Source organism: Desmodus rotundus, chromosome 10 (assembly GCF_022682495.2).
Source record: "Desmodus rotundus isolate HL8 chromosome 10, HLdesRot8A.1, whole genome shotgun sequence".
NCBI classification, from domain to species: domain Eukaryota; kingdom Metazoa; phylum Chordata; class Mammalia; order Chiroptera; family Phyllostomidae; genus Desmodus; species Desmodus rotundus.
The window spans coordinates 42,791,507-42,814,312 of NC_071396.1; the positions used below are offsets into that span (position 1 = coordinate 42,791,507).

Below are 22,806 nucleotides of genomic sequence, written 5' to 3' on the forward strand. Positions count from 1 at the left end.
GTTCAGCTGGGGTTGGGGGGGAGGGAAGGGGAGAAAAGTCATACAACTGTAATTGAATAACAATAAAAATTGAAAAAAAAAAAACCCTCCTAGTTTCCATCTCTGTCTCATCTCTACAGTACTTCTCTCTTCCTGTATGTAACATATTTATTCATTTTTGGTGATCTGTTCCTTGTTTGATTTTGAATTATATACAAATCTGTACATCATTATCCCCCTTTCTTCCACGAGAGATGGCATATTGTGTGCACTGGTTTGCATTCAGTGTTGTATTCTGAAGGTCACTCCAGCCTAGCAGATAGAAATACTTTTTGTTCCTTCTTACACTTGTATAGTACTTTACCAGGTGGATATATTGTAGTTTACTCAAATCACCTAGGTTGAGCTTTCAGATTTTTGAGACATATATGTGAGCTCAGAAAGAATAGTATAATAGGCTTCCGTGTACCCATTGCCTAGTTTTGAGTATTTTTAACTCATTTCCAATATTGTTTCATCTACTCTCCTACCTGTTTCTCCTCGTTTCCCTCATCTCTGAATTGTTTAGAAACAAATTTCAGGAATCATATATCTTAATCAGTACATACTTTCATGTGTTTCCCTAAAATATAAGGAAATTAAAATTAACATTAGGATAAACAATTAAAAAGAATTTCTAAAAGTATTAATCGTGACATCTTGTGGACATTTATGTGATAGTTACTGCTTTCATATAGGGTTTCAAACTTTGGGAAGTAATTTGAATGCCCTTAGCCACTTTAAAATTGTTTTTCTCTTTCAAATTAGACTTACAAATTGAAGTAAAAGGGAACACCTGTGTATGTGCAAGGCCACTTTCAACATAAAAGAGAAAGGATCAGTTCAGACATCCCTTTGTTTTGAGAAAAATAGACAAATCAGAGATTATTTTTATAGCCTTCAGAATTTTAAAGATAAGCAACAATTATTATTAACAGAGTCTTCTCTCTTTCCTGCAGTGGACCTCCAAAACCCTACTTAGCCTTGATGTAGGCTGGATCAAGGAGAGAAACACTGACTTGGATATGGGATGGAAGTCTAGATTTTCCATGTACTGGATTTTCGAAGGCTAAATGAACATTAATTAGTCTTACTGCTCAACTCTTTCCTGTGCACGAGATGTCATGAAAAGTGTAGAAAGTAATGAGGGATCACCCCTGGCTGGTGTGCTTCAGTGGATTCAGTGCTGGCCTGCGAACCAAAGGGTTGCCTGTTTGATTCCCAGTCAGGGCACATGCCTGGGTTGTGGGCCAGGTCCCCAGTAGGGGGTGCATGAGAGGCAACCACACACTGATGTTTCTTGCCCTCTCCACCTCCCTCCATTCCCCTCTTTACATAAAATCTTTTTAAAAAGAATTGAGACATCATATTTAAAAACAGTGATTTTTAGAAAAATAGAGGTGTTTTTTCGTTTGTATATAACCACCTTCAGGCTGTTCGGTACAATCAATTGTAATATAGGAGCTGTCACGGAGCAGTAAGACTGTGCTGTGCAAGGTGCGGACAGTGAGGCTTCAGGGATTCCCAGGACGTGGATGTCAGTGTGGATCGAGTGCTTTGGGAAGTGTGAAAGAACATGGATTTCATCGGAGTCCTGGAGAATTAGCAGTGACTGAAGAGGAACATAGGAAGCAGACAAAGTGATTTCCAGTGGGGGAAAAATGGCCTGAGCAAAAGTATGGATGTGGGGAAACAGCAGGTGCATAAGGGGGAGAAGAGGAGAAGAATGAAGAGAAAGAAGAGGGGTAAATGGGCTAGGTCCAGTCCTCAAAAGCAAATGTGCCTAAAACGCGTTTCACTCCCACTCTCTCTGCTCCCTGGTCTTCCTGCCTCTTCCTCTTGGTGGCCTCTACGTATTCCTTGCCTCCAGTTAGTAGCTGGAAGCAGAAGCACAGAGAGAGGTAAACACACAGAGAAAATGTTATAACAAAGGAACCTAGTAACTAAAGATGTAGAAGAAACAAATGAAACTGATGAAATAGCCAACTTGCAAGTGAATTGGAAAGACATTGGCTAATGAAAAGATCACCCAGCTTTATAGGACGTAAAGCCAAATGTAAAGTGGCCATTAAATTTACCGTGCAGGCTGGGGCAGTGTAGAGAGTGAAGAGTTTGCTATTTATGGTCACACTGGGCCAACAGGCATAAAACTGAAGACCACAGCACACCGGGCAGGGCGCTGATCACAGAGAAGCACCAGACAGCATGTGAAGGACACCCAGCTCCCATGCTGCCATCTGACTCTTGTGAAGACGGGTGCTCTGTTTCCCTCCCACTGGGTCATGAACCCCTGGGAGCCAGGGCTGTGTCCAGGCCCCACTTGGAACACAGCACAATATCTCACTCAGTGTTCTGTGTATCCTAGGCCTTCAGCAGGTGTGGGCTGACCTGCTGAGCAGATGAAGAATAGGTGTGGACTGTGAAGTGTGGAGAGACATCTGGGCCAATCATAGGTGGAGACCCCATGAGGGCCCTGCGGGTGACTGGGGAGGAGTGGAGTGTGTCTGTGTGGGGGTAGAGCCCCCAGAAACTTGTCCCCCTTCCTGTGCCCTGGCTGCCCTGTGGCCCTCCCCTGACCAGGTTTCCTCACATGGTCTCCACGGGGCCTGCTTCTGGTTCTGTCCCGAAGGTCCCTTTTGGAGTCTCTTTAATTGTAATCCTGGGAGCTCCTGCTTCAGGGCTGAAGTCTTTGGGCTCTCCTGGGAGGTGGGGGACAGCTTTACCTTCTTCACTGCATCTCTGTGTGAAGTGCCTTAATGGACAGTGGGAGATAGGTTTGCAAGCCGAGCTGAGAGGCAGCCTGTGCAGGTCGACAGGCACCAGTGGGTGCAAGGGTTCCGTGGGTGCCCGCTCTGAGTCCATCTGCCCACCACCATCCCCTTGGCTAAGTCCCCATTCTCTCTGTCCCCCTTTTCCTGAGAGGGGACTGTTGTGTGTTGAGCCCCTCTGAGCTAGAGAGTCACAGGGAGGATGAGAAGTGAGGTGCTTAGGAGGGAGGTCAGAGCTGGAGAAGTGTCTTCCTGTCCCCTATGTCCCCTCTGACCCAGTGAGTGAGGGATGATGGAGTGATGTTCATCCCAGAAACTCCTGCACAGGGTAGCTGCAGAGTCACTTTTTTTCCAGAGAACCTGGCCTGAGGTAAGTGTGTGTTGTTTTCCCATCACCTCTCTTGTCCCTTCCTTACAGTCCCTGTTGCTGATTTCTGGCTTGTGTCTTCATTTCTATTCACTTATAAACATTTCTTCCTCCTCCTGATGTCTGCCACCTTCAGTGTTTCTTTGGTGGGCTTGGGTATATGCTTTCTAGTGTTATGTGTCTTCTCAATAGTTTTCTGGTCCTCTTCCTTTTATCTACTGCTGCCTTTTTCTTTCCTTAATGTCTCACTGACTCCTTCTGCCTTCCCTTTGTCTGGACTGGGGTCTCTGTGGTGGGGTTCTTGGTGAAGGGTGGTTGAAAGCAGGAAGACAGAGGATGGAAGTGGAGAGGTGAAGGGGAGGAGAGGGAGAACTGACATGGGACATAGAGTCACCTCATCCCAGAAAGAATATTGTAGAGACAAAATAGGTTCTTTTATGGTGTCATTTCTAGGAAGAACAATAAAGCCACTCATTAAACACGCAGCATAAAGGAATGAAGTCAGAGAGGAGAAAATAGGAGCATGTCAGACGCTAGAATAGCTTCTTGAGTAGTTTTGTATGCACAGTGAATGATTCCACAATATCTAATGAGAACATTATAGAGACTGGCACTTTTCTGTGAGCAAGAGATCTTCACAGGAGCAAAAGCCAGTTCAGGTGACCGGGGTTCTGGTTGGGAAAGCAGAAAGAAATCCATGTACATAAAATGTAGCACAGTCAATTTGTTGAGTGCTCTGAGAAATGCAAGGCAGGGAAGGAGTGTGGAGAGAAGAAGGATTTCAAGTCTAAATAGGTGTTGAGAAACGACCCGGCTGAGAAGGTGAGGAGCAGGCGAGGCAACAGGGTTGAGCAACTAGGGAAGAGCCTTCAATGAAGAGGCTGAGAGAATCTGGTCCCCAGAAGGTTGGCATCTGCCTGCTGGGTGGGAGGAAAGGCAGGAGGCAGGTGAGGCCAGAAGGAAATGAACTCCAGGGAGAGCAGAGTGAGCCTGGTCCAGGGAATGGGGAGTCAGCCAGAGGAAAGTCTTGCCTCCTTTTGAAGTATGTTGTCTCTTATTCTCATGACAATGGTTCACTCTGGTGCTGTGTGCAAACAACTGGGGTGGAGGCAAGGGGGAGATGGGGATGGAAGTCTAGCTAGGGACAGTCTCCATCATCCAGGGACAGTGGTGATGGTGTAGCCAGATGGGATAGGCAGCAGTTAAGGGACCGTGGTTGAATGAATGTTGGAGGAAGTGACTGCTGGGGATTCTGACATTGGGATGAGTGGGTGACAGCAGAGGTGCCAAAGATAGACCCTGTAGTGTGTCCTAGGTGAATGCATAGACCTGCCATTATAGTCCCCTCAATACTATTGTCATTCATTTGTAGAGAAGTCCTTGTTTTTAGTAAATACGTAAAAATATTTCATACTCCATGAGTTACTGTCCCTCAGAGGAAGGAAGACAGCAGCAAACTAGAAAAGTGGAGTCGAGAGCAAGGTCTCCTGCAAGGAAGGGGAGTCCCCTGCTCTCAGGAAATGCAAGTAGTGACTGTACATCTCTCCATCGTGCATGGTCCCCTTCAGTCAGCCCCTCTGTGCTGAGGGTGCCCCGTGAGGCAGGCAACACTCCAGGGGCTGCCAATGTCGTGGTGAAAGTAAATGGTGCTTCTCTGTTCTGGTGGATGACACAGACAATACACGTCAAAAATGTGAGCATATGTGTGTTAAATGGTGCACACACTCAGGAGAAAAAGCAGGAAAGGGCTTGGGCTTGAGAGTGAAAGACATGTGCACATGCGTGTCATGCGTCTTTCACAGAAGACATCTCTAAAGAGGTTGGCATTGAAGTAAAGTTCTAAAGCAGGTGAGAGATAGAAATTGGGGAAAAGACAAAGAGAAGGCAAGGGCCAAAGGTGAGGGTGAGGCCAGGTTGTCTGAGGAAATTAATGGAAGCACAGTGAGTGAAGGGGTCATGGTAGGAGATGAGACCAGAGGTACCGGCACCAGTGAGTGTGTTGGTGGCAGGGGGCTGAGGGGAAGAGAGAGGGAGAGAGGGAGAGAGAGAGGGAGAGAGAAAGAGATTTAAGGCCTTATAGGATTTGGGCTTTATTTGGAATATTTTGGGTAGTCACTGACATACCCTTCAGTAAGAGAGTTATATCATATCACTTATATTTTCGCAGAAGCATTTGAACTGCTATGAGAATAGACTCAAGAGATTCCACAGAGAGCAGCCAGGAGACTCAGTAGAACCCTAAACAATCCAGTGGAGGAAGGACTGTATCTTTCGCCAGGGCAGTGGCGTTAGGATTATAAGGGTTAGATGGGTTCTGAGATAGTCTGAATGTCAAGTTAAGAGGCTTTGCTCAAGGTTTGGAATTCGGGAGTAAATAACATAGAGGAAAAAAATGATTTTGATTTATTTGGTCTGAGCAAAATAAAGAACATCTCCTGTCACTATTACCTACCCATATAAACCTATCTTATTAACCTATATAATAATATATTATATGGGATTTTAAACCATATAAATTATCTCTTGGGCATGAAATGGTTCTAGTCTTGTTAGAGACAGTTGAATGCATCCACAGAATCTTTGCTAAAAAAAGTCAGTGTCTTATGGGAAAGCCAATATTTTGCCTGCTGAAAGAGGATTGTTTAATAGTCCTGTGCACACAAAGTAATTCACTTTCTATTGTTTTCTTATGGAAACATGCAGGTATAGTTATATGGTCCAGCCCTATGAGCTAACAAAGATCCTACCATCTGTGCCATGGGGATATGAAAGAACGTCCATCTGTATGTTCCACAGCAAATGTTGTTGAGCTCTGGTAGGTTACCAAACATATAGCTGAAAGAAGAAGAATTCAGAGATAAATAAAGTATATCACTTAGTTCATGATTTCTTTGTCCAAATTCTCAGGATGACTGTGAACAACAGAGCCATGGGGATGTGGTTGAATGAGTCATCCACAGATGACTTCATCCTCCTGGGCATCTTCTCCCACAGCCCAGCTGACCTTGCTCTCTTCTCTGTGGTCATGGTGGGGTTCTCAGTGGCCCTGTGTGGAAACGTCCTCCTCCTCGTCCTCATCGGCATAGACCCTCGACTGCACACACCCATGTACTTCTTCCTCAGTCAGCTCTCCCTCATGGATCTCATGTTGGTCTGCAACAATGTGCCAAAGATGGCGGCTAGTTTCCTATCTGGCAGGAAGACCATCTCCTTTGTGGGCTGTGCCATACAAGTTGGCCTTTTTGTCTCTCTCGTTGGATCAGAGGGGCTTTTGTTGGGGCTCATGGCTTATGACCGTTACGTGGCCATTAGCCACCCACTGCACTATTCCACTCGCATGAATCACAGGGTCTGTCTCCAGATTGCTGGTTGTTCCTGGGCCTTTGGGATACTAGATGGTTTGATCCAGATGGTGGTAGTGATGACCTTCCCCTACTGTGGCTCAAGGGTTGTGAACCACTTCTTCTGTGAGGTGCCAGCATTATTGAAATTGGCCTGTGTTGACACCTCACTTTTTGAAACCCTGCTCTTTGCTTGCTGTGTGTTCATGCTGCTCCTTCCCTTCTCCATCATCGTGGCCTCCTATGTTCGCATCCTGGGGACCGTACTCCATATGCGCTCTGCTTGGGCTGGTAAAAGGGCTCTGGCCACCTGTTCCTCCCACATGACAACTGTCTCCCTCTTCTATGGGGCAGCCATGTTTATCTACTTGAGGCCTAGACGCTACCACACTCCCAACCATGACAAGGTGGTCTCTATCTTCTACACGGTACTTACCCCTATGCTGAACCCCCTCATTTATAGCTTAAGGAACCGGGATGTGATGGGGGCCCTTAGGAAGGGGCTAGACTTTTGCAGGGGTGGCAGCCAACACTGAACAGCTAGGGCATCCTGTGCCTGGTGCCACCACATCTAGGTTACAGAATGTTGGCAATCACTCACATCTTGTTAGTGTCTGTTTTTTTATCAATGAGTGGGAACAATGCCACCTGCCCAGCCTCACAGGCACGCACCTAGGGATCACTACATGGACCTCTAACAGCTCATGGGAAGCAACGTGTTGCTCTTGTCGCTGGTCCCCCTTCATAGAGTCCTTGAAGTGAATTCACTCTATGTCTCAACTGTTCTCTTTGGTGACTGTTTATTGAGTGCTTAGAAAGTGTGGGCCACTATCCTGGTTCCCTTACATACTTGTATATTATTGAGTTGATGATTCAGCCTAATAATCATGGATATTAGAATTCTAGATGGCAGAAAATTATCTTTATAATTTTTACCGGGTAGGTCCTAGCTTTCTCCTTTACCTCAATAAACACTTTATAAGGCTTCTGCTACAATATAAAAATATATCCCTCTATTTAGAAGTGACATCTGCAGGGGTAGTGCCTTTTTATTTGTATCTTATCAGTACCTGGCCCTGTGCCTTATAAGTAGAAGTTGCTCAGTGAAAACCTTGTTAAACGAACGCAACAGGAAGCATCAAATGAGATAAAATGTACAAAACATTTTTAAAGCGCTGTGTGTGTTCACATGCCAAATTTGCTGTAACAGCTGTGATTCACTCAGAACTTCAAGTTCTACATAATATTCTGCTTGGAGGATGAGGATTAGAACAGGATGAAAGAAAGAATGAGCCATTATATTAAAACTTATGTCTGTCAGTCAGGATCCAGTCAGGAAAACACCACGTCAAATATTTTAACAGAGAAAAGATAATGTAAAGAGATGCTAACTGTATGTCTGAGAACTGAAATAGCACAAGAACACTAAGGATTGCAGAGAAAAAACCTGCAGGACGAAGCTATTTCTAGGCCTGGGAATGTGAAGGGAGGGGTTCAGGTCAGTAAAACCTGGAGTCTTGTGCCCAAGTGTCAAAGGAGGAGACACGGACCAGCTGGTCCTCAGAGGGGCGTCTGTGAGGGTCGCTCAGCCCTCACTCAGGGTGGGTTGTCTAGAGCCCAGAGGAAGAAGAGGGGCCTGCAGAGCTGGGTGTCAGACTTGTTACTAGTGGGTGCTGTATGGTTGGTTCGGTAATGCAGGGTTTCAGAGGTCACTGTCTGTCCCCAGATGGCTGAGGAACAGGTGCTGGTCAGCCAGGGCTTGTTCCTCTGAAGGACGGGAGGAGACTGGCATCAGGAGAGTGAAGACAAAATCTGCAAAGTGGAACCGACAGCCAGAGTGGAGAACATGTCTGAGATGATTTTGATGGAGAAGTGGGAAATCAAGAAGGAGTTTGTTTTCTCTCCCCTCTTCTCAGCTTACTGTCCACTTCTGTGCCTTGTTGGCGATGCTCCTCTTAACCTTGGTGGCAAAGCAGGCCCCGCATCTCAACTGCAGTGAAGACGTGTGGGCTTGGAGCTGAGGGAACAGCCTAAAAACGACACCGTCCACCCCTTTGGCTGTTCAGCAGACACATCATTTTATCTGTATTTGAACTTCCATGCAGGGCGGCAGCAGCATAACCACGTGTCACCATTCTTTGTACTGATGGCACCTTCTTGTTCACGGTATCCATGTGTGGGCAATGATGTTACTTACACCTCACCTCTGAGTGTAGCCCCACCCACACTCAGGGTGTCAGGGAGAAAAGGAAGGATGGCAGGGAAGAACAAGTTAGCTTACGTGCACAGACACTCACACGTACATACTCACACCAATGGATCACGATGCCATACTTGATGTTCATAACTTCCTTCTTCTACTTCTCATTCCCTGTTCCCTTTTTCCTCTACTAGAACCTCATTGTTTGGGATGATTTAGCTGTGGCTGTAGTCTAAATCTTTATTACAAAGAGGTCTGAATACTCAGAGGAATTGCCTTTGGTTGGTGGCCACACATTTCCATTTTCTTTTCTCTTAGGCACGGGAACACTCGCAGAATCCCCTGTTACATGAACAATTTCCCCTTGGTGATCATATCAATTCCCCACCTCACTCCAGAAGAGCTGCTCTCTTCTCTTCCTTTTGGTTCCCTTACATGATGAGTCCAAAGAGACCCAGTGAAATTTCAAAGCCTCTTTTTTTTGTTGTTTTTGGTTGCTTACTTGCTTATTGATTTTAGAGAGAAAGCAAGCGAGTGAGAAAGAAAGGGAGAGAAACATTGATGTGAGAGAAAAACAGTGAGTTGTTGCCTACTGTACATGCCGACTTGGGGCCAAACTCACCAGCCAGGCATGTGCCCAGACCAGGAATTGAACCAGCACTCTCTCACCTTGCAGGATGATGCCCCACCTACCAAGTCCTACTCACTGATTGTCTTTTTTATTTGCTCTGACAGGGGATTGAACCTGCAACCCCAGCATATTGGGATGACACTCTAACCACAGGTGTACCAGCCAGGGCCCCCTTATCTCTTGATTACTGGCTTTCAAGTGGCAGGTGTCCGAACCTGGGCTGAGTATGTCCTGGAAAAGCCAGAAGAACCTTGGTGGAACCGTTTCAAATGGCAGCTGTTTTGGGTTCTGCCTCCAAAGCCTCTCCCGGGGTTTTCCTGAGCGAGACATTTGGGCTCTACTTCTCAGTCCCCTCTGCCCCGAAACCTACTAATCTCTGCACTTGGTTTACCTGAGGACCAGTTTGGAAGGGATGAAGAAGTACAGATTGGTAGTTACAAAATAGTCACGGGGATGTAAAATTCAGCTAGTTATAGGGAGGACCAGATCAACAGGCTTATTGGAAGGGTGAACTATGGCGTCTACCATGCTCATTTTTGTAATCTGGTCCGTTAATAAATAGTCACTGCTTTAAAATTGAAAAAAAAAAAAAAGAAAATTGTAGGTCAATATCCCTGATATACAGAGATGCAGAAACCCCAAGAAAATATTAGCCAAACAAATCCAGCAATACATTAAAAAGATCATACTTCATGATTTTTAAATATATTTTATTGATTTTGTTAGTACAGTCGTCCCATTTTGTTCTCCCCTTTATTCCCCTCTGCCCTATGCGCCCCCTCCCACTGTCATTCCCCCACCTTAGTTCATGTCCATGGGTCGGACACATAGGTTCTTTGGCTTCTCCATTTCCTATACAATTCTTAACCTCCCCCTGTCTATTTTGTACCTACCATTTATGCTTCTTATTCCCTGTACCTTTTCCTGCAACCTCCCTCCTCCTCCTCCTCCCTGTTGGTAACCCTCCATGTAATCTCCATCTCTGTGGCTCTGTTCCTGTTCTAGTTGTTTGCTTAGTTTCTGTTTTTTTAATTCAATTGTTCATAGCTGTGAGTTTGTTGTTATTTTAATATTTGTTGTTTGGATCTTCTTCTTTTTCCTAAGTAAGTTCCTTTAACATTGCATATAATAAGGGCTTGGTGATGATGAACTCCTTTAGCTTTACTTTGGAATCACTTTATGTGTCCTTCTAGGATAAATGATAGTTTTGCTGGGTAGAGTCATCTAGGTTGTAGGTCCTTGCTTTTCATCACCTTGACTACTTCTTGCCATTCCCTTCTAGCCTACAAAGTTTCTTTTGAGTAATTAGCTGACAGTCTTACGGGAACCCCTTTGTAGGGAACCCTCTGTATATCTTCTGCTGCTTTTAAGCTTCTCTCTTTATCTTTAACCATTGGCATTTTAATTATGGTGTGTGTTGGTGTGGTCCTCTTTGGGTCCAACTTGGTCAATTTGTTTGGGATTCTCTGTGCTTCCTGAACTTGTATGTCTATTTCTGTCACCAAATTAGGGAAGTTTTCTTTCATTACTTTTTCAAATAAGTTTTCAATTTCTTGCTCTTCCTCTTCTCCTTCTGGAACCCCTATGATTCAGATGTTGGCCCTTTTGGAGATGTCCGAGAGTCTTCTTAAACTCTCCTCATGGTTTTTGAAATCTTGTTTCTTCATTTTGTCCTGGTTGACTGTTTATTTCTTCCTTATTTTCCACATCATTGATTTGAATCCCAGCTTCCTTCCCTTCCCTGTTGGTTTACTGTGGACTTTTCTTTATTACCTTAGTAGAGCCTTCATTTCTTTCCTTATACTTTTGCTGTACTTAGATCTTTGAGCATCCTGATTGCCAGCGTTTTGAACTCTATCAGCATGTCTGATAGGTTGGTTATCTCCACTTTGCTTAGTTCTTTTTCTGGGGGTCTTTTCTGTTCCTTCATTTGGGCCACATTTCTTTGTCTCCTGATGTTGGTAGTCTCCCTTGTCTGTGTACTAGGTAGACCTCTTTGATTTTGTTTGAGTGGCTCTGTTAGGTCTTGTGGGGTGGAGCCTTGGGTATTTGCCCACTGCGGCAACCTGTGTCTCCCTGTGTGAGGGAAGGATGGAAGAGGGGATAATGACACTGCTGGCTGACTTCTGGGTGCTTGCATGGTCCTCGCCCATTTTGAGTCACTTCATCCACTTCCTAAGTGTGACTGGCACCCCTTCTGGCTACTGTCCTGGTTGTGTTTTCCAGGGTGGATGGGTTTGCATGCATTCCAGGCTCTCCTGAGAGACCGGTAGTTTTTTCTGCTGCCCCAACCCCCACCGGTTTTTCAGCCAGAAATTATGAGGCTTTTTTTCCCCAGTGCTGCCAGGTCTGGCCTGGGGCTTGGCTGGCTCGTTCTCGAGGTGTCTCCCTGATTTTTATCCACCGCAGGTTAATGTGGGGCCACCTGTTTTGATGGCTGCTGCCCATTTGCCGCCTCTCCACTCCCGGTGATTGCCACATGGAGTCCTCTCCACCGGGACTCCCAGTTTTAGCCCCTCCTACCTGTCTGGATGAATGTAGCTTCTTTAAATCCTTGGTTGTCAGACTTCCATACAGTTCTGGGTGCTTTGCTTGGTGATTTTATGGTGGTTCAGGGTGTTTTTCATTTTTCAGTTAGTTGTGTTCTTTCTTATGGTCGTGCAATGAGGTGAGGCATGTCTACCTACGCGACCATCGTGACCGGAAGCCCCCAAAATCTTTAACTCTTGAGTTCCTCTATCAGTAGGGCTTGACCTGGAGGAGTAATTTTGGGGAACATTTTATTCTAGCTGTTCCTAGGTGAGCAGGGCCCTGGGATAGTCAGAACATCAGGTAGTCCTTGCCTTCTTCCCTCCCAGGTGTTAGTGGGTTTTGTTGGTACATGTGAGGGGGTGTGGGGAGGAGAATGGGATATCCCAAGGGGTGGGTACAAAAGTGATCTTCACTTTGGGGGGAGAAAGTTTTAGGAAGTAGGTCTCTCATGCTCTTCTCCACGTCCCTTTTACATGTCACAATTCTGGAGGAGTTTTTCATCAGAGAATTCTCGTTGCCTCTCTTAGAGTCGTAGCCCAGTTACCCAGCCCAGCCCCTGATAAAGAAGAGCAACTCTGAGTGGTTGTTGTTGAACAGATATTGAATCAAGTATGACACCTGTGTTAGAATAGATTATAACTGAAAACATCCTGAAAATCTAGAAATGGAACCAGGACTATGGAGGGTCTGTGTATAGTAGGAAAGCACTGTCCCACCCCAGCACCCCCACCACCCAAAGGCCACCAGTAATTGAACAAGGTAGGTGCATTGCTCACTGCAGTGAGGAAGAACTCACGTGGGGGTGCTGTGGAGCAACTCAGCAAGAGGGTGGTGTGTGGGACTTACTGGGACTCTGATTAGTGACACTTAGGAGTGTTGAAGGAAGCGGGAGGTGGCTGTACATTGCCTGATGTTGGGAAGCAGAATGGCTCTGTGACCAGGAATCGTAGGAAGTCCCACCCAGGCAAGCAGGCTGGAGCTCTAACTGGTGACGGGTGGCCATCACTCACATTGGTCAGGAGGGTGATGCTTGGAGTTTTGTGATGGACACAGTGATCTTGTTTTTGTCTGGTCTCAGACAAAATACGCAGTAGCTTGTTTTTTCCTTGCTCATCCCAGTGTCAGATTGCCCCACTCTGTGGCTGGTGTTCTGTGAAGGTGCTTCTGTTCATGGAAGGCCAGCTGGCTGACGTTGACAGGCCTGTTGCCAGTTGTCAGAGGCTGCTGTTCTGTTTCCCAGAATTTCTTGGCACAATGAATGTTAAAACAACCATTTAGAGAAAATCTACAGACCTCTTTACTCACCATTCTCCAGAACAAATAATACAGAATTAAAAGTAAGCAAGTAAACCAAGGTGTATGTTTACCGTCAGCTGACAGGGGGGAGAAATCTTTCTAAACTTAATAATAAGAAACGAAATCTCAGAGATTGATTTGTGAATATAATATCTATTTGTAAAGACATTCATGTATAAAACAAACAGATAAATGACAAAGTAGCAAATAATGTCAACCTTTGACCCAAAGACAGAGATTGATTACAAAGAGAGCTGCTAGAGACATACACTTCCACAGAAATACAGACAAAATGCCTGACCTTCCCAGTTCGTGGAAGAAATAGAAATGGCCAATAAAGATAAAAGAGATTGTAAGCAATAAAACAAGATATGTCTGCAAATGAGAAGGTACTCAGTTCTTCGAACTCTGCACACACAAAAAGAAAAAGCTGGTATGGTTATTGATTTTTAGCATGAGATACCTTTCCACTGAATTCTTCTCACAGAATGAAAAGGATTCTCCTTGAGATGGGGAGGGGGTGGAGCTGGCTGCGGGTCTGAGGGAAGGACAGAGGTGCAGCCCCTGTGGGGTGGGACCAGAGGGTTTGCACTCCTAACAAACGCCAGCAGGTGGCGGTGTCCTCTGGATGTCAGGAATGGTGGAAGCAACGCATCACCACCAGAAATTCCAGCTGATATGGATTCTATTGAAATAACATTGCAGCTGCTGCAGACTCCGTGAAATATTGTTTATGCTTATCACGTCTTTGAAATTACATCATTTATTAGGCCCGCTGCTATAGCTTGTTATTTACTGTATAATAAGTACGGTGTAATATCTGGTTGAAATTACTGTGGTTAGATCATCCTTAACATGGAAAATTGGCCCACCTAATACATTTGTTTTAGTTTTTGATTACTGTATGTTAATATAATGGCTTTCCTTTGTATTTTCTATGTATTCGTGCTTTTACCAAGATGCTGAGAAGTTTATGGTACAAAGGGGTTCAGGCCCTGCTTTGGGGCCCAGGTTCCTCCTGGGCTGCCCATTAGTCACCTGCAAGCCTTTAACACTTTAATCTGTGTCCCGCTGAGGATTTACAGTGTGGTTGGTTTGTTGTTTGGCCAGGGAGGCTTTTAAAGACAGCCACGTGATTCGGGGGGGCAGATATGCAGAATCTGTCGGGTTTGCTGACATTTTGGCAATGCTTCCTGTCCCAGAGGAAGCCCCCCAACCCAGGCCTGCGGACACAAGAGCACCTCACCACAGGTCCAGGGTGAGGTGCGAGGGCTCATAGGGCTGTGCCCAGGTGTCACCGTCATCCTCTTCTGGGAGGTGTGTGGCTGGAACTGGCAGCTTCCAGAGAGTGAGCGGATCCGCGTGTTCGCTGCCGTCTGGTGCTCTGGGTCTGAAGTACGAACAGAGAGCCCTGAGAAGGTGTAGGTGAAGGTGAAGATGTGGGAGCCGTAGATCACGTTGAAGATGGCCAGCTTTCCCGCCCTGTTATCCTGGCCGTTCAGTGTTGGCTGCCACCCCTGCAACAGTCTAACCACTTCCTCAGGGCCCCCATCACATCCCGGTTCCTTAGGCTATAAATGAGGGGGTTGAGCATAGGGGTGAGGACCGTGTAGAAGATAGACAGCACCTTGTCTTGTCTGGGTGTGCGGTAGCGCCTGGGCCTCAGGTAGATGAACATGGCTGCCCCATAGAAGAGGGAGACAGTTGTCATGTGGGAGGAACAGGTGGCCAGGGCCCTTTTACCAGCCTGAGCAGAGTGCAAATGGAGCACGGCCCCCAAGATGCGAACGTAGGAGGCCACGATGATGGAAAAAGGAAGGAGCAGCATAAACACACAGCAAACAAATAACACATTCTCAAAAAGGGTTGTGTCTACACAGGCCAGCTTCAACAAGGATAGCATGTCACAGAAGAAGTGGTCCACTGCCCTTGAGCCACAGTAGGGGACAGTCATCATTACCACCATCTGGATCAAACCATCTAGTATCCCAAACGCCCAGGAACAACCAGCAATCTGGAGACAGACCCTCTGACTCATGCGGGTGGAATAGTGCAGTGGGTGGCTAATGGCCACGTAACGGTCATAAGCCATGAACCCCAGCAAAAGCCCCTCTGATCCAATGAGAGAGACAAAAAGGCCAACTTGTATGCCACAGCCCACAAAGGAGATGGTCTTCCTGCCAGACAGGAAGTTGGCTGCCATCTTTGGCACATTGTTACAGACCAACATGAGATCCATGAGGGAGAGCTGACTGAGGAAGAAGTACATGGGTGTGTGAAGTCGAGGGTCTATGCCGATGAGGACGAGGAGGAGGACGTTTCCACAGAGGGCCACTGAGAACACCACCATGACCACGGAGAAGAGAGCAAGGTCAGCTGGGCTGTGGGAGAAGATGCCCAGGAGGATGAAGTCATCTGTGGATGACTCATTCAACCACATCCCCATGGCTCAGTGGTCTTTCCTGATCACCTGAGAACATGAACAAAAATATTGGATTGACTTGTATTTGTTTTTAAAAAGATTTTATATACTTAATTTTATAGAAGGGGAAGGGAACCAGAAAGAGAGGGAGAGAAACATCAGTGTGAGAGAGAAACACATAGTGGTTCCCGCTTTCACACTCCCTGACGAGGGACTGAACCCAAACCCTCACATATGCCCTGACTGGGAATCAAACCGGCAACCTTTCCCTTTCTGGGACAATGCTCCAAGCAACTGAGCCACACCAGTCACGCTTGACTGGCATTTGTCCTTTACTTCTGCATGCACACCTTCAGCCAGCTGTTTTGTTTGTCACTCATGAGGCCTCAACAACATGTGCTTTGGGACATGAAGAGGGTTCTACTTCATGCCTCTGTGATTCAGCAGTAGGAGCCCTGGTAGTTCACAGACCAATCCATGTATCTTTATTGGTGAGTATTCTTATCAAGAAGAGTAGAAACGGAGTTATTTTATGTGATAAGACCTTTCTGCAAGCAAAGTCTTGGCTTTATTATACAATATTGAGTCTTTTATGATTATCACACAGACGTGGTAAACTACCTCTAACAGGGCCAGACAGTTCAGTGAAGAGACCACTTATGTGTGTTTTAGAAAGGGAAGGGAAGGAAAGGGAGCACGAGCTGCTCTCTAGAGTACATATTTCTCCATGTTCTGAGAGTTGTATCCGGCTAGCCACTCTGTCATATGTATAAGGTAGATAAAGAAGTGCTTCCGAGTGCCTCCCACGAGAAGGAACAGTTACAACTGGATGCCAGTGCTGTCCCTTATGTTAGGATTGACAGCAAAGATGCAGGGCCAACAGGTAGAGGCAATGATTAGGCGTCCAGTCCTCAAGAGTAGTGTGGTCTTCAATTACATGGCTACTTTTAAAGTACCCGCAGGACACAGCACACCCTGTTCCTTCCTCTCCTCTGAATCAGACAGTTCTAGCAAGTAAGGCTCATTGGCTAGTTCCTAATGCACTGAGGGAGCCACCCCTTCAAGGACAACTTCTGCTCAAAACCTGACCCTCTGCAGTACCCATGCCTCATTTAGCAGGAAAAGGCCGTGATGGAATTGGATATATTTACATGATTATGGGCATTGGTGGCTGTAGAATCTTGGACTGTAATATTATATGTAATGTGAAATATCGTGTAAGATTAAAAAAAAAGTTTTTATTTTCTAAAACAAACAAGCAAACAAACAAAAACACCCAGGACAGGGACTCAGTAGATGTTGGCTGATAAACACGTACAAGTAGTACCTGCTTACTAAGTTATCTTTAATAGAAACAAAAGAGCCTTTCTTTAATCCTTACCCAAGGACATGCCAATTGCTTTAGAGAGAGAGGAAAGGTGGAAGGAGGGACAGAAACAAACGTTGATGTAAAAGAGAAAAAGTGATTAGTTGCCTCTTGCACATAATCCCCCTGGGACTGAACCCACAGCCCAGGTAGGTGCCATGACCGGGAATCAAACCTGTGATCTTTTGGTCCATGAGACAATGCTGCACACTGGCCAGGGCCAAAGATCCATGTTTATAAAAATTTTTCTAATATGTTCCTTTTGAATTTCTAATGAAACATTATTATTTGTCTTATAAATTTTTCAATTCACTTATGTGGAGCATGTCAATGAAAAGTGTTTCTCTTGATTTTGGTCAAGATTTTTTTCTAAATATGTTATATGACAGGACACCAAAGCCTGATTTTACAGATAAGAAAGACGGTGTTTTGCCAGTTGCCTAGAAAACATCGAATCAAAGATGTGGAGTTTGTCAGCCTAGTTTTCATCTGCTGAAAAGAGGCAGGGCTCTCTGCCTGACCTAGTGCCAGGCAAAACTCAATTGGTTGAAATAGCTCTGTCCGGTGTAGCTCAGTGGATTGAGTGCTGGCTTGTGAACCAAATGGTTGCCCATTCCATTCCTAGTCAGGGCACATGCCTGGGTTGCAGCCCAGGTCCCCAGTGGGGGGCGTGAGAGGCAGTTACACACTGATGTTTCTCTGACTCTCGTTCTCCCTCCCTTCCATGCTCTCTAAAAATAAATAAAATCTTCAAAAAAATAATATGACTTTCACATCTATTTTTAATTTGACCTTATAGTCAACCATAAAGAAGGTACAGTGAGATTATTAAAATAGACCATTTTTCACAGGTGAGGAAATGGAGGCTCTGAGGAGTTGCCTGCATTGTCCAAAGCTACATGGCTAGTAAACGTGGGACCAAGACTTGAGAAGGGGCTGGTGGAATCTAAGCTCTGAATACTTTAAGTTATATCAGGCTGTGGTGGGACAAAAATATCCTTAGAAGGGCAAGCTACCTTATTTTGGAGAAATTCTTAGGTGTTTCCAATTCCCTTTTCTCTGGATCTTGGTTCACCCAGCAGCCTTCTGATCTGTAATACAGACTCTTAAAAACTGGAGATCCTTTTGCTCACCACAGAACAGGCAGGGTTCTGTCAGATATAGGGTGCTTGTTACTGTTAATTAAACAAGGAGGAAATTAGGGTGAGTGGTTGCCATACCTTAGTAGCCTACAAAGTGAGCCCAAACCTAAGCCTGTGAATGTCTCAAGACCAACATATCAACGCACCAACAGCAGCTACGATTTCCCAGCAGCTCAAAGGCTTCTATAGAGACAATGAAATAATTTCCTTGCTTGTCTTCTGCCTTTTCTCTGTAAAAGTCTTTTCCCTGCTCTGTGGAGCTCTCCTATTACTTTCAGTTCAACATACCCTGATGGGAATTTACTTTTGCTCACATAAACTCTTCAAAATTTTCATACGTGTCACTGTATCTTTTCAAATCACAGGTGAATACTTGCTCACTTATGGTTATTAAGTTCCTTCCTCATGAGTTGTTTAGTATAAACGGGAGCCCTTAAACCTAGATGCAAGGTACAATTACATTTCTGATCCCATGACACTCAGGGAAAGGCCTTGCACAGGTGATCAGCAGGCTGAGCTGGAGGAGCCAGAGACTCCATCTGCCCACCTGTCTCCAAACCACTCCTGAATCTCTGTCACATGCTAATACTCCTCCCCAGACCCAGAACCAGCCCCAAATTACCAACTTCTTGAGGAATATGTATAGTTGCATGTCTTCCTGACACCCCAAACAGGAAAGAACAATTCTTACACGCATTTACCAGAGAAGTAATATATCCTATTTTCATCTTTTTTAAAATAATACTTTCCTGTCTCAACCATGCAAGTTCAAAATGACCCACTTGGATACTCCCTGCATTCTGTATCAAACAGTGTCCTGGTCCTGCTGATTTGTGCACTATGGAGATTCTTGCTTCTTACAACGGCCTCTATTTTCATCCCGGGAGTCGCCACTGTATTCAGAGCAGTACCGTTTTGCCAGCATTCACGCAAAGGCCCTGACCGGGCACCTCCTTGGACACCGCACACTGTGGGCACCTCAGTGTCTCTCTGTGGGTCACTGCTCTGCTCAAAACTGAGCAGAGCTCCACCTCTAACCGACCGATGTCCCTGAATGGTCCGCTCTCCCTTCCTCTAAGTCAGCCCTCCACGCCACCTGAACTGACCTCTGCAGCTTGCCAAACACAACTTCCTTTTGGTTTTGCTCATGCTGTTCCATTCTCCCAGCACATCTTCCTCCAAACTCCTATTGTCATAATGCCATTGCCTCCCAGGGGCTCAGCTCAAACCCGCTTCTGCCATGAAGGGGCCCCCTTCTTACCCTCCACCAGGTGATCCCTTTGCCTGTGGCCTCCTGCCTCACATTCAGTGACCTGAGAGCTTGCACCCCGGGTGCAGTTTCGGTTCCCGGCAATCTTCAACGGGGCTCCCTGCTTCTCCACCCAGCAGCAGGAGGATTAGCCTCATCTGAAGTTCAAGGTGGATAATGTCACTCTTGTGCCTAGCTATGCCATTGGTTCCTACCCCACTCAGGGCAAGGCCAAGTCCTTAGGACCCCCCAGCCATGCAAGACCATAACTGACCCAGTGCCGTGGCTGCCCTTCCCACACCCAGGGCTGGGACAAGGGCTTCTACCTGTCTCCTCCCTCAGGGTGCTCAGTTACAGGAGCAGGCCAGACATTCGTACCTTAGGATCTTTCCCCATCCCTTGCAATGGTGTGTTCCTCCCCCAGTTACCTACACGGCTCCCTCTGACTTCTGATCTGGTGTCTTGGAAAGCTTCTCTCAAATGCTCCAGGATCCTACATGGACATGTGTTGACTAAATAGAATAATGAATCATTAATTGACATGCAGCTGCAACCTCAATTTCTGAGCTCAAAGGGCCTGGACTTGTTCATTGCAGAACTTTGATCATAACCCAAATAGGAATTCATGTTGGACTCTTTTCTATGTTGGACCGAGAGTGACAGCCTAAGAAATATCTTCAGGTACTTACAAAAGACAAGAATGTTCTCAACAAATGAATGATAGTCACATCTAGAAAACCTTTGTGTCCATGTATTCATGTCTCCCTTTTCTGTTGGAAAGTGGAAACGAGCAGACTCCACAGAACATGCTCTCTGTGGGAAGACCCAGGGGAGTTTCCTAAACTAGGATGAGCCTGCCCAGACTCACAAGTGGGGAAGCAGGCTCCTGCCCAGGAAGCTGTGTCCTTGCAACCAATCACATGCAGGTGCAGGGTTGGGGCAGGGGATGGGAGGGGCTGTCTGCAGGGGCAAACTGTCCCTGGTCCTCCAGCCTTCCAACCATCTTGGCCATATCAAGACTCAACCAACCAACTGAACAAATCAAGACTCCCAGACCTCACAGTGGAAATTCCTCTTCCTGTGCAGAGGGCTCTCTTACCTGCTGTGCGCAGAGGCGTCTGGCTACACGCACCTTCAAAGGGATGCACTCTACCCCTTCTCCTCTGCTACCCCCTTGTACTCCAATGCAATATGGTTGCTGAATGGCATTTCTCTCTCTAGCCTGGAGGGCTGCCTTGAAGCATGCTCTTATACTCACTGTGAACTCAGGCTTTCCACGTGGATGGCTCCTGGCCTTGTTCCACTTAAAGTGGCCAATTTCAGCCCTTGGTTTTCCCTGGACAAATACCTCTTCTAATCTTTTCCCCAGTTTAATTAAGGGCAGATGTGTTCAGCTGGCCAGCATACAACACGTGGTTCATCTCAAATCTTCTCCTTCTCTCTCACATCCCATCAGAAACTCCTTTTGGCTTTTCCTCCAAAGTATATCCACCCCTGACGACTTCTCATTCCTGCCTGTTCCCACCCTGCCACAATGTCATCACTGCATCCCTGGATGGTGGCAACGGTCGCTAACTGAGCTTTCCCTCCAATTCCTCCCTTACCCCGACCCCAGTCCATGTGCCATGTAGTGCTAGCATGAACCCAGGTCCTCAAACATAAAAGCCAAACCCTGGCTGGGTGGCGCAGGTGGCTGAGCATCATCCTGTACATCAAAAGGTTGTGGGTTTGATTCAAGGCAGGGTATATACCTAAGTTATGGCTTTGATCCCTGCCTGGTCAGGTCACATACAGGAGGCTACCAACTGATGATTCTGTCTCTCTCTCCCCTTTCCTCCCTCTCTAAAATCAATAACACATATCCTCAAGTGAGGATTAAAAAAATCAGAATCACAATGCTTCAATAACAAAGCCAGACTGCTCTGACAAGCCTTCTGTCTTCACCCAGACCTCCTTTCATTCTGCTTTCCCTGGTATTCTCTTGACTCAGGTACTGCCTGCCTCCTACTCCTTTCCCCTGCCAGAAGGCAGAGGCCAGCCTGGGGAGCCTTCACACCCACTCCACCCTCTCCACAGGAGGCTCTTCCTTCCCTGATCAGCTTCACAGTATTGCATCCCCTGTGGCGCACTTCCTCAGCCAGGCTTCCTCAAAACCTATTTCAACTTGAAATCCTTCTTCCCTCCCATTCCTTTACTAATTTTTCTTTCTCATGGCACTTGAGAAATTGGGCATGCTATGTTTTATTTATATGGGGGTTTTTTACTTCTCCTTTCTCAAGTAGGACCTATGTTCCCTGATGCCACTTGTGCCCACAGTGGGATCATAGCTCTTAGGACAGTGCCCATATATATGACATATGCTGTGGATACTGTGGAACAATTCAGTGTAACATGCAAAACAACTAAGGAAACCTTTCTAGCATCTCAAATGGTCAGTTTTTCTGCTTTTTAACTTTGTTCCTTTTTTCTGGGTTGGTTAATATATTTTTCATCCTAGAAATGACACCATAAAGGAACCCATGTTGTGTCTACAATATTCTTTCCGGGAAGAGGTGACTCTATGTCCCATATCAGTCCTCCCTTTCCTCCCCTTCACCTCTCCACATTCATCCTCAGTCTCCCACTCTTCACCCAATAGCCCACCATGGAGTCCCATGTCCAGACAAAGGGAAGGAGGAAGGAAAAGAGTCAGTGAGACATGAAGGAAACAAAAGGGCAGCAGTAGGTCAAAGGAAGAGGACCAGAAATCAGTGAGAAGACACATAACACTAGAAAGCACATACACAAGCCCACCAAAGAAACGCTGAAAAAGGCAGACATCACAAGGAAGAAGAAATGCTGATAAGTACATAGAAATGAAGACACAAACCAGAAATCAGTAACAGGAACTGTAAGGAAGGGACAGGAAGGTTGATAGGAAAACAACGCACACTTACCTCAGGCCGGGTTCCCTGGAGAAAAAGTGACTCTGCAGCTACCACGTGGAGGAGTTTCTGGGATGAACATCACTCCATCATCCCTCACTCACTGGGTCAGAGGGGACATAGGGGGACATAGAGACACTTCTCCAGCTCTGACCTCCCTCCTCAGCCCCTCACTTCTCAACCTTCCTGTGATTCTCTAGCTTAGTGGGGCTCAGAAACACAACAGTCCCCTCTCTGCAAAAGGGGGACAGAGACAATGAGCACTTAGTCAAGGGGATGGTGGTGGGCAGATGGGCTCAGAGTCAGCACCCATGGAACCCTTGTACCCACTGGTGCCTGTCCACCTGCCACAGGCTGCCTCTCATCTCAGCTTGAAGACCTGTCTCCCATTGTCCATTAAGGTACTTCACACAGAGCTGCACTGTGGAAGGTAAAGCTGTCCACCCAGGAGAGCCCTCAGACTTCAGCCCTGAAGCAGGAGCTCCCAAGATGACAATTAAAGAGACTCCAAAAGGGACCTTTGGGACAGAACCAGAAGCAGGCCCCATGG

The 22,806-nt window shown here is 46.2% G+C and overlaps 2 protein-coding genes across 4 annotated transcripts; one reads left to right on the forward strand and one right to left on the reverse strand.

Annotated features, from left to right (window-relative positions):
* Positions 1–2,787: 2,787 nt before the first annotated feature.
* On the forward strand, positions 2,788–13,406 carry LOC128779458 (olfactory receptor 2V1-like). Of its 2 annotated transcripts, none has more exons than XM_053913287.1 (3): positions 2,788–3,156; positions 5,857–5,968; positions 6,061–13,406. In XM_053913287.1, the coding sequence occupies exons 2-3, from the start codon at positions 5,919–5,921 to the stop codon at positions 7,028–7,030; spliced, it is 1,020 nt and encodes a 339-aa protein (XP_053769262.1). In that variant the 5' UTR covers positions 2,788–3,156; positions 5,857–5,918; the 3' UTR covers positions 7,031–13,406. The 2 variants fall into 2 exon arrangements, with proteins under 2 accessions (XP_053769262.1, XP_053769263.1); XM_053913288.1 differs by lacking the exon at positions 2,788–3,156 and adding an exon at positions 4,816–4,846.
* Positions 13,407–13,848: 442 nt separating this feature from the next.
* On the reverse strand, positions 13,849–22,589 carry LOC128779459 (olfactory receptor 2V1). Of its 2 annotated transcripts, XM_053913289.1 has the most exons (3): positions 22,269–22,589; positions 17,958–18,116; positions 13,849–15,623 (listed from the first exon to the last, which is right to left on the reverse strand). In XM_053913289.1, the coding sequence occupies exon 3, from the start codon at positions 15,597–15,599 to the stop codon at positions 14,652–14,654; it is 948 nt and encodes a 315-aa protein (XP_053769264.1). In that variant the 5' UTR covers positions 15,600–15,623; positions 17,958–18,116; positions 22,269–22,589; the 3' UTR covers positions 13,849–14,651. The 2 variants fall into 2 exon arrangements, with proteins under 2 accessions (XP_053769264.1, XP_053769265.1); XM_053913290.1 differs by lacking the exon at positions 17,958–18,116.
* Positions 22,590–22,806: the final 217 nt, after the last annotated feature.

Excerpts from the sequence above, each read along its gene's own strand:
- LOC128779458 (XM_053913287.1), top strand. The coding sequence starts at position 5,919 with ATGAAAGAACGTCCATCTGTATGTTCCACAGCAAATGTTGTTGAGCTC. Across the intron at positions 5,969-6,060 it reads GCAAATGTTGTTGAGCTCTG|GATGACTGTGAACAACAGAG; the intron begins GTAGGTTACCAA and ends CCAAATTCTCAG.
- LOC128779459 (XM_053913290.1), bottom strand. The coding sequence starts at position 15,599 with ATGGGGATGTGGTTGAATGAGTCATCCACAGATGACTTCATCCTCCTG.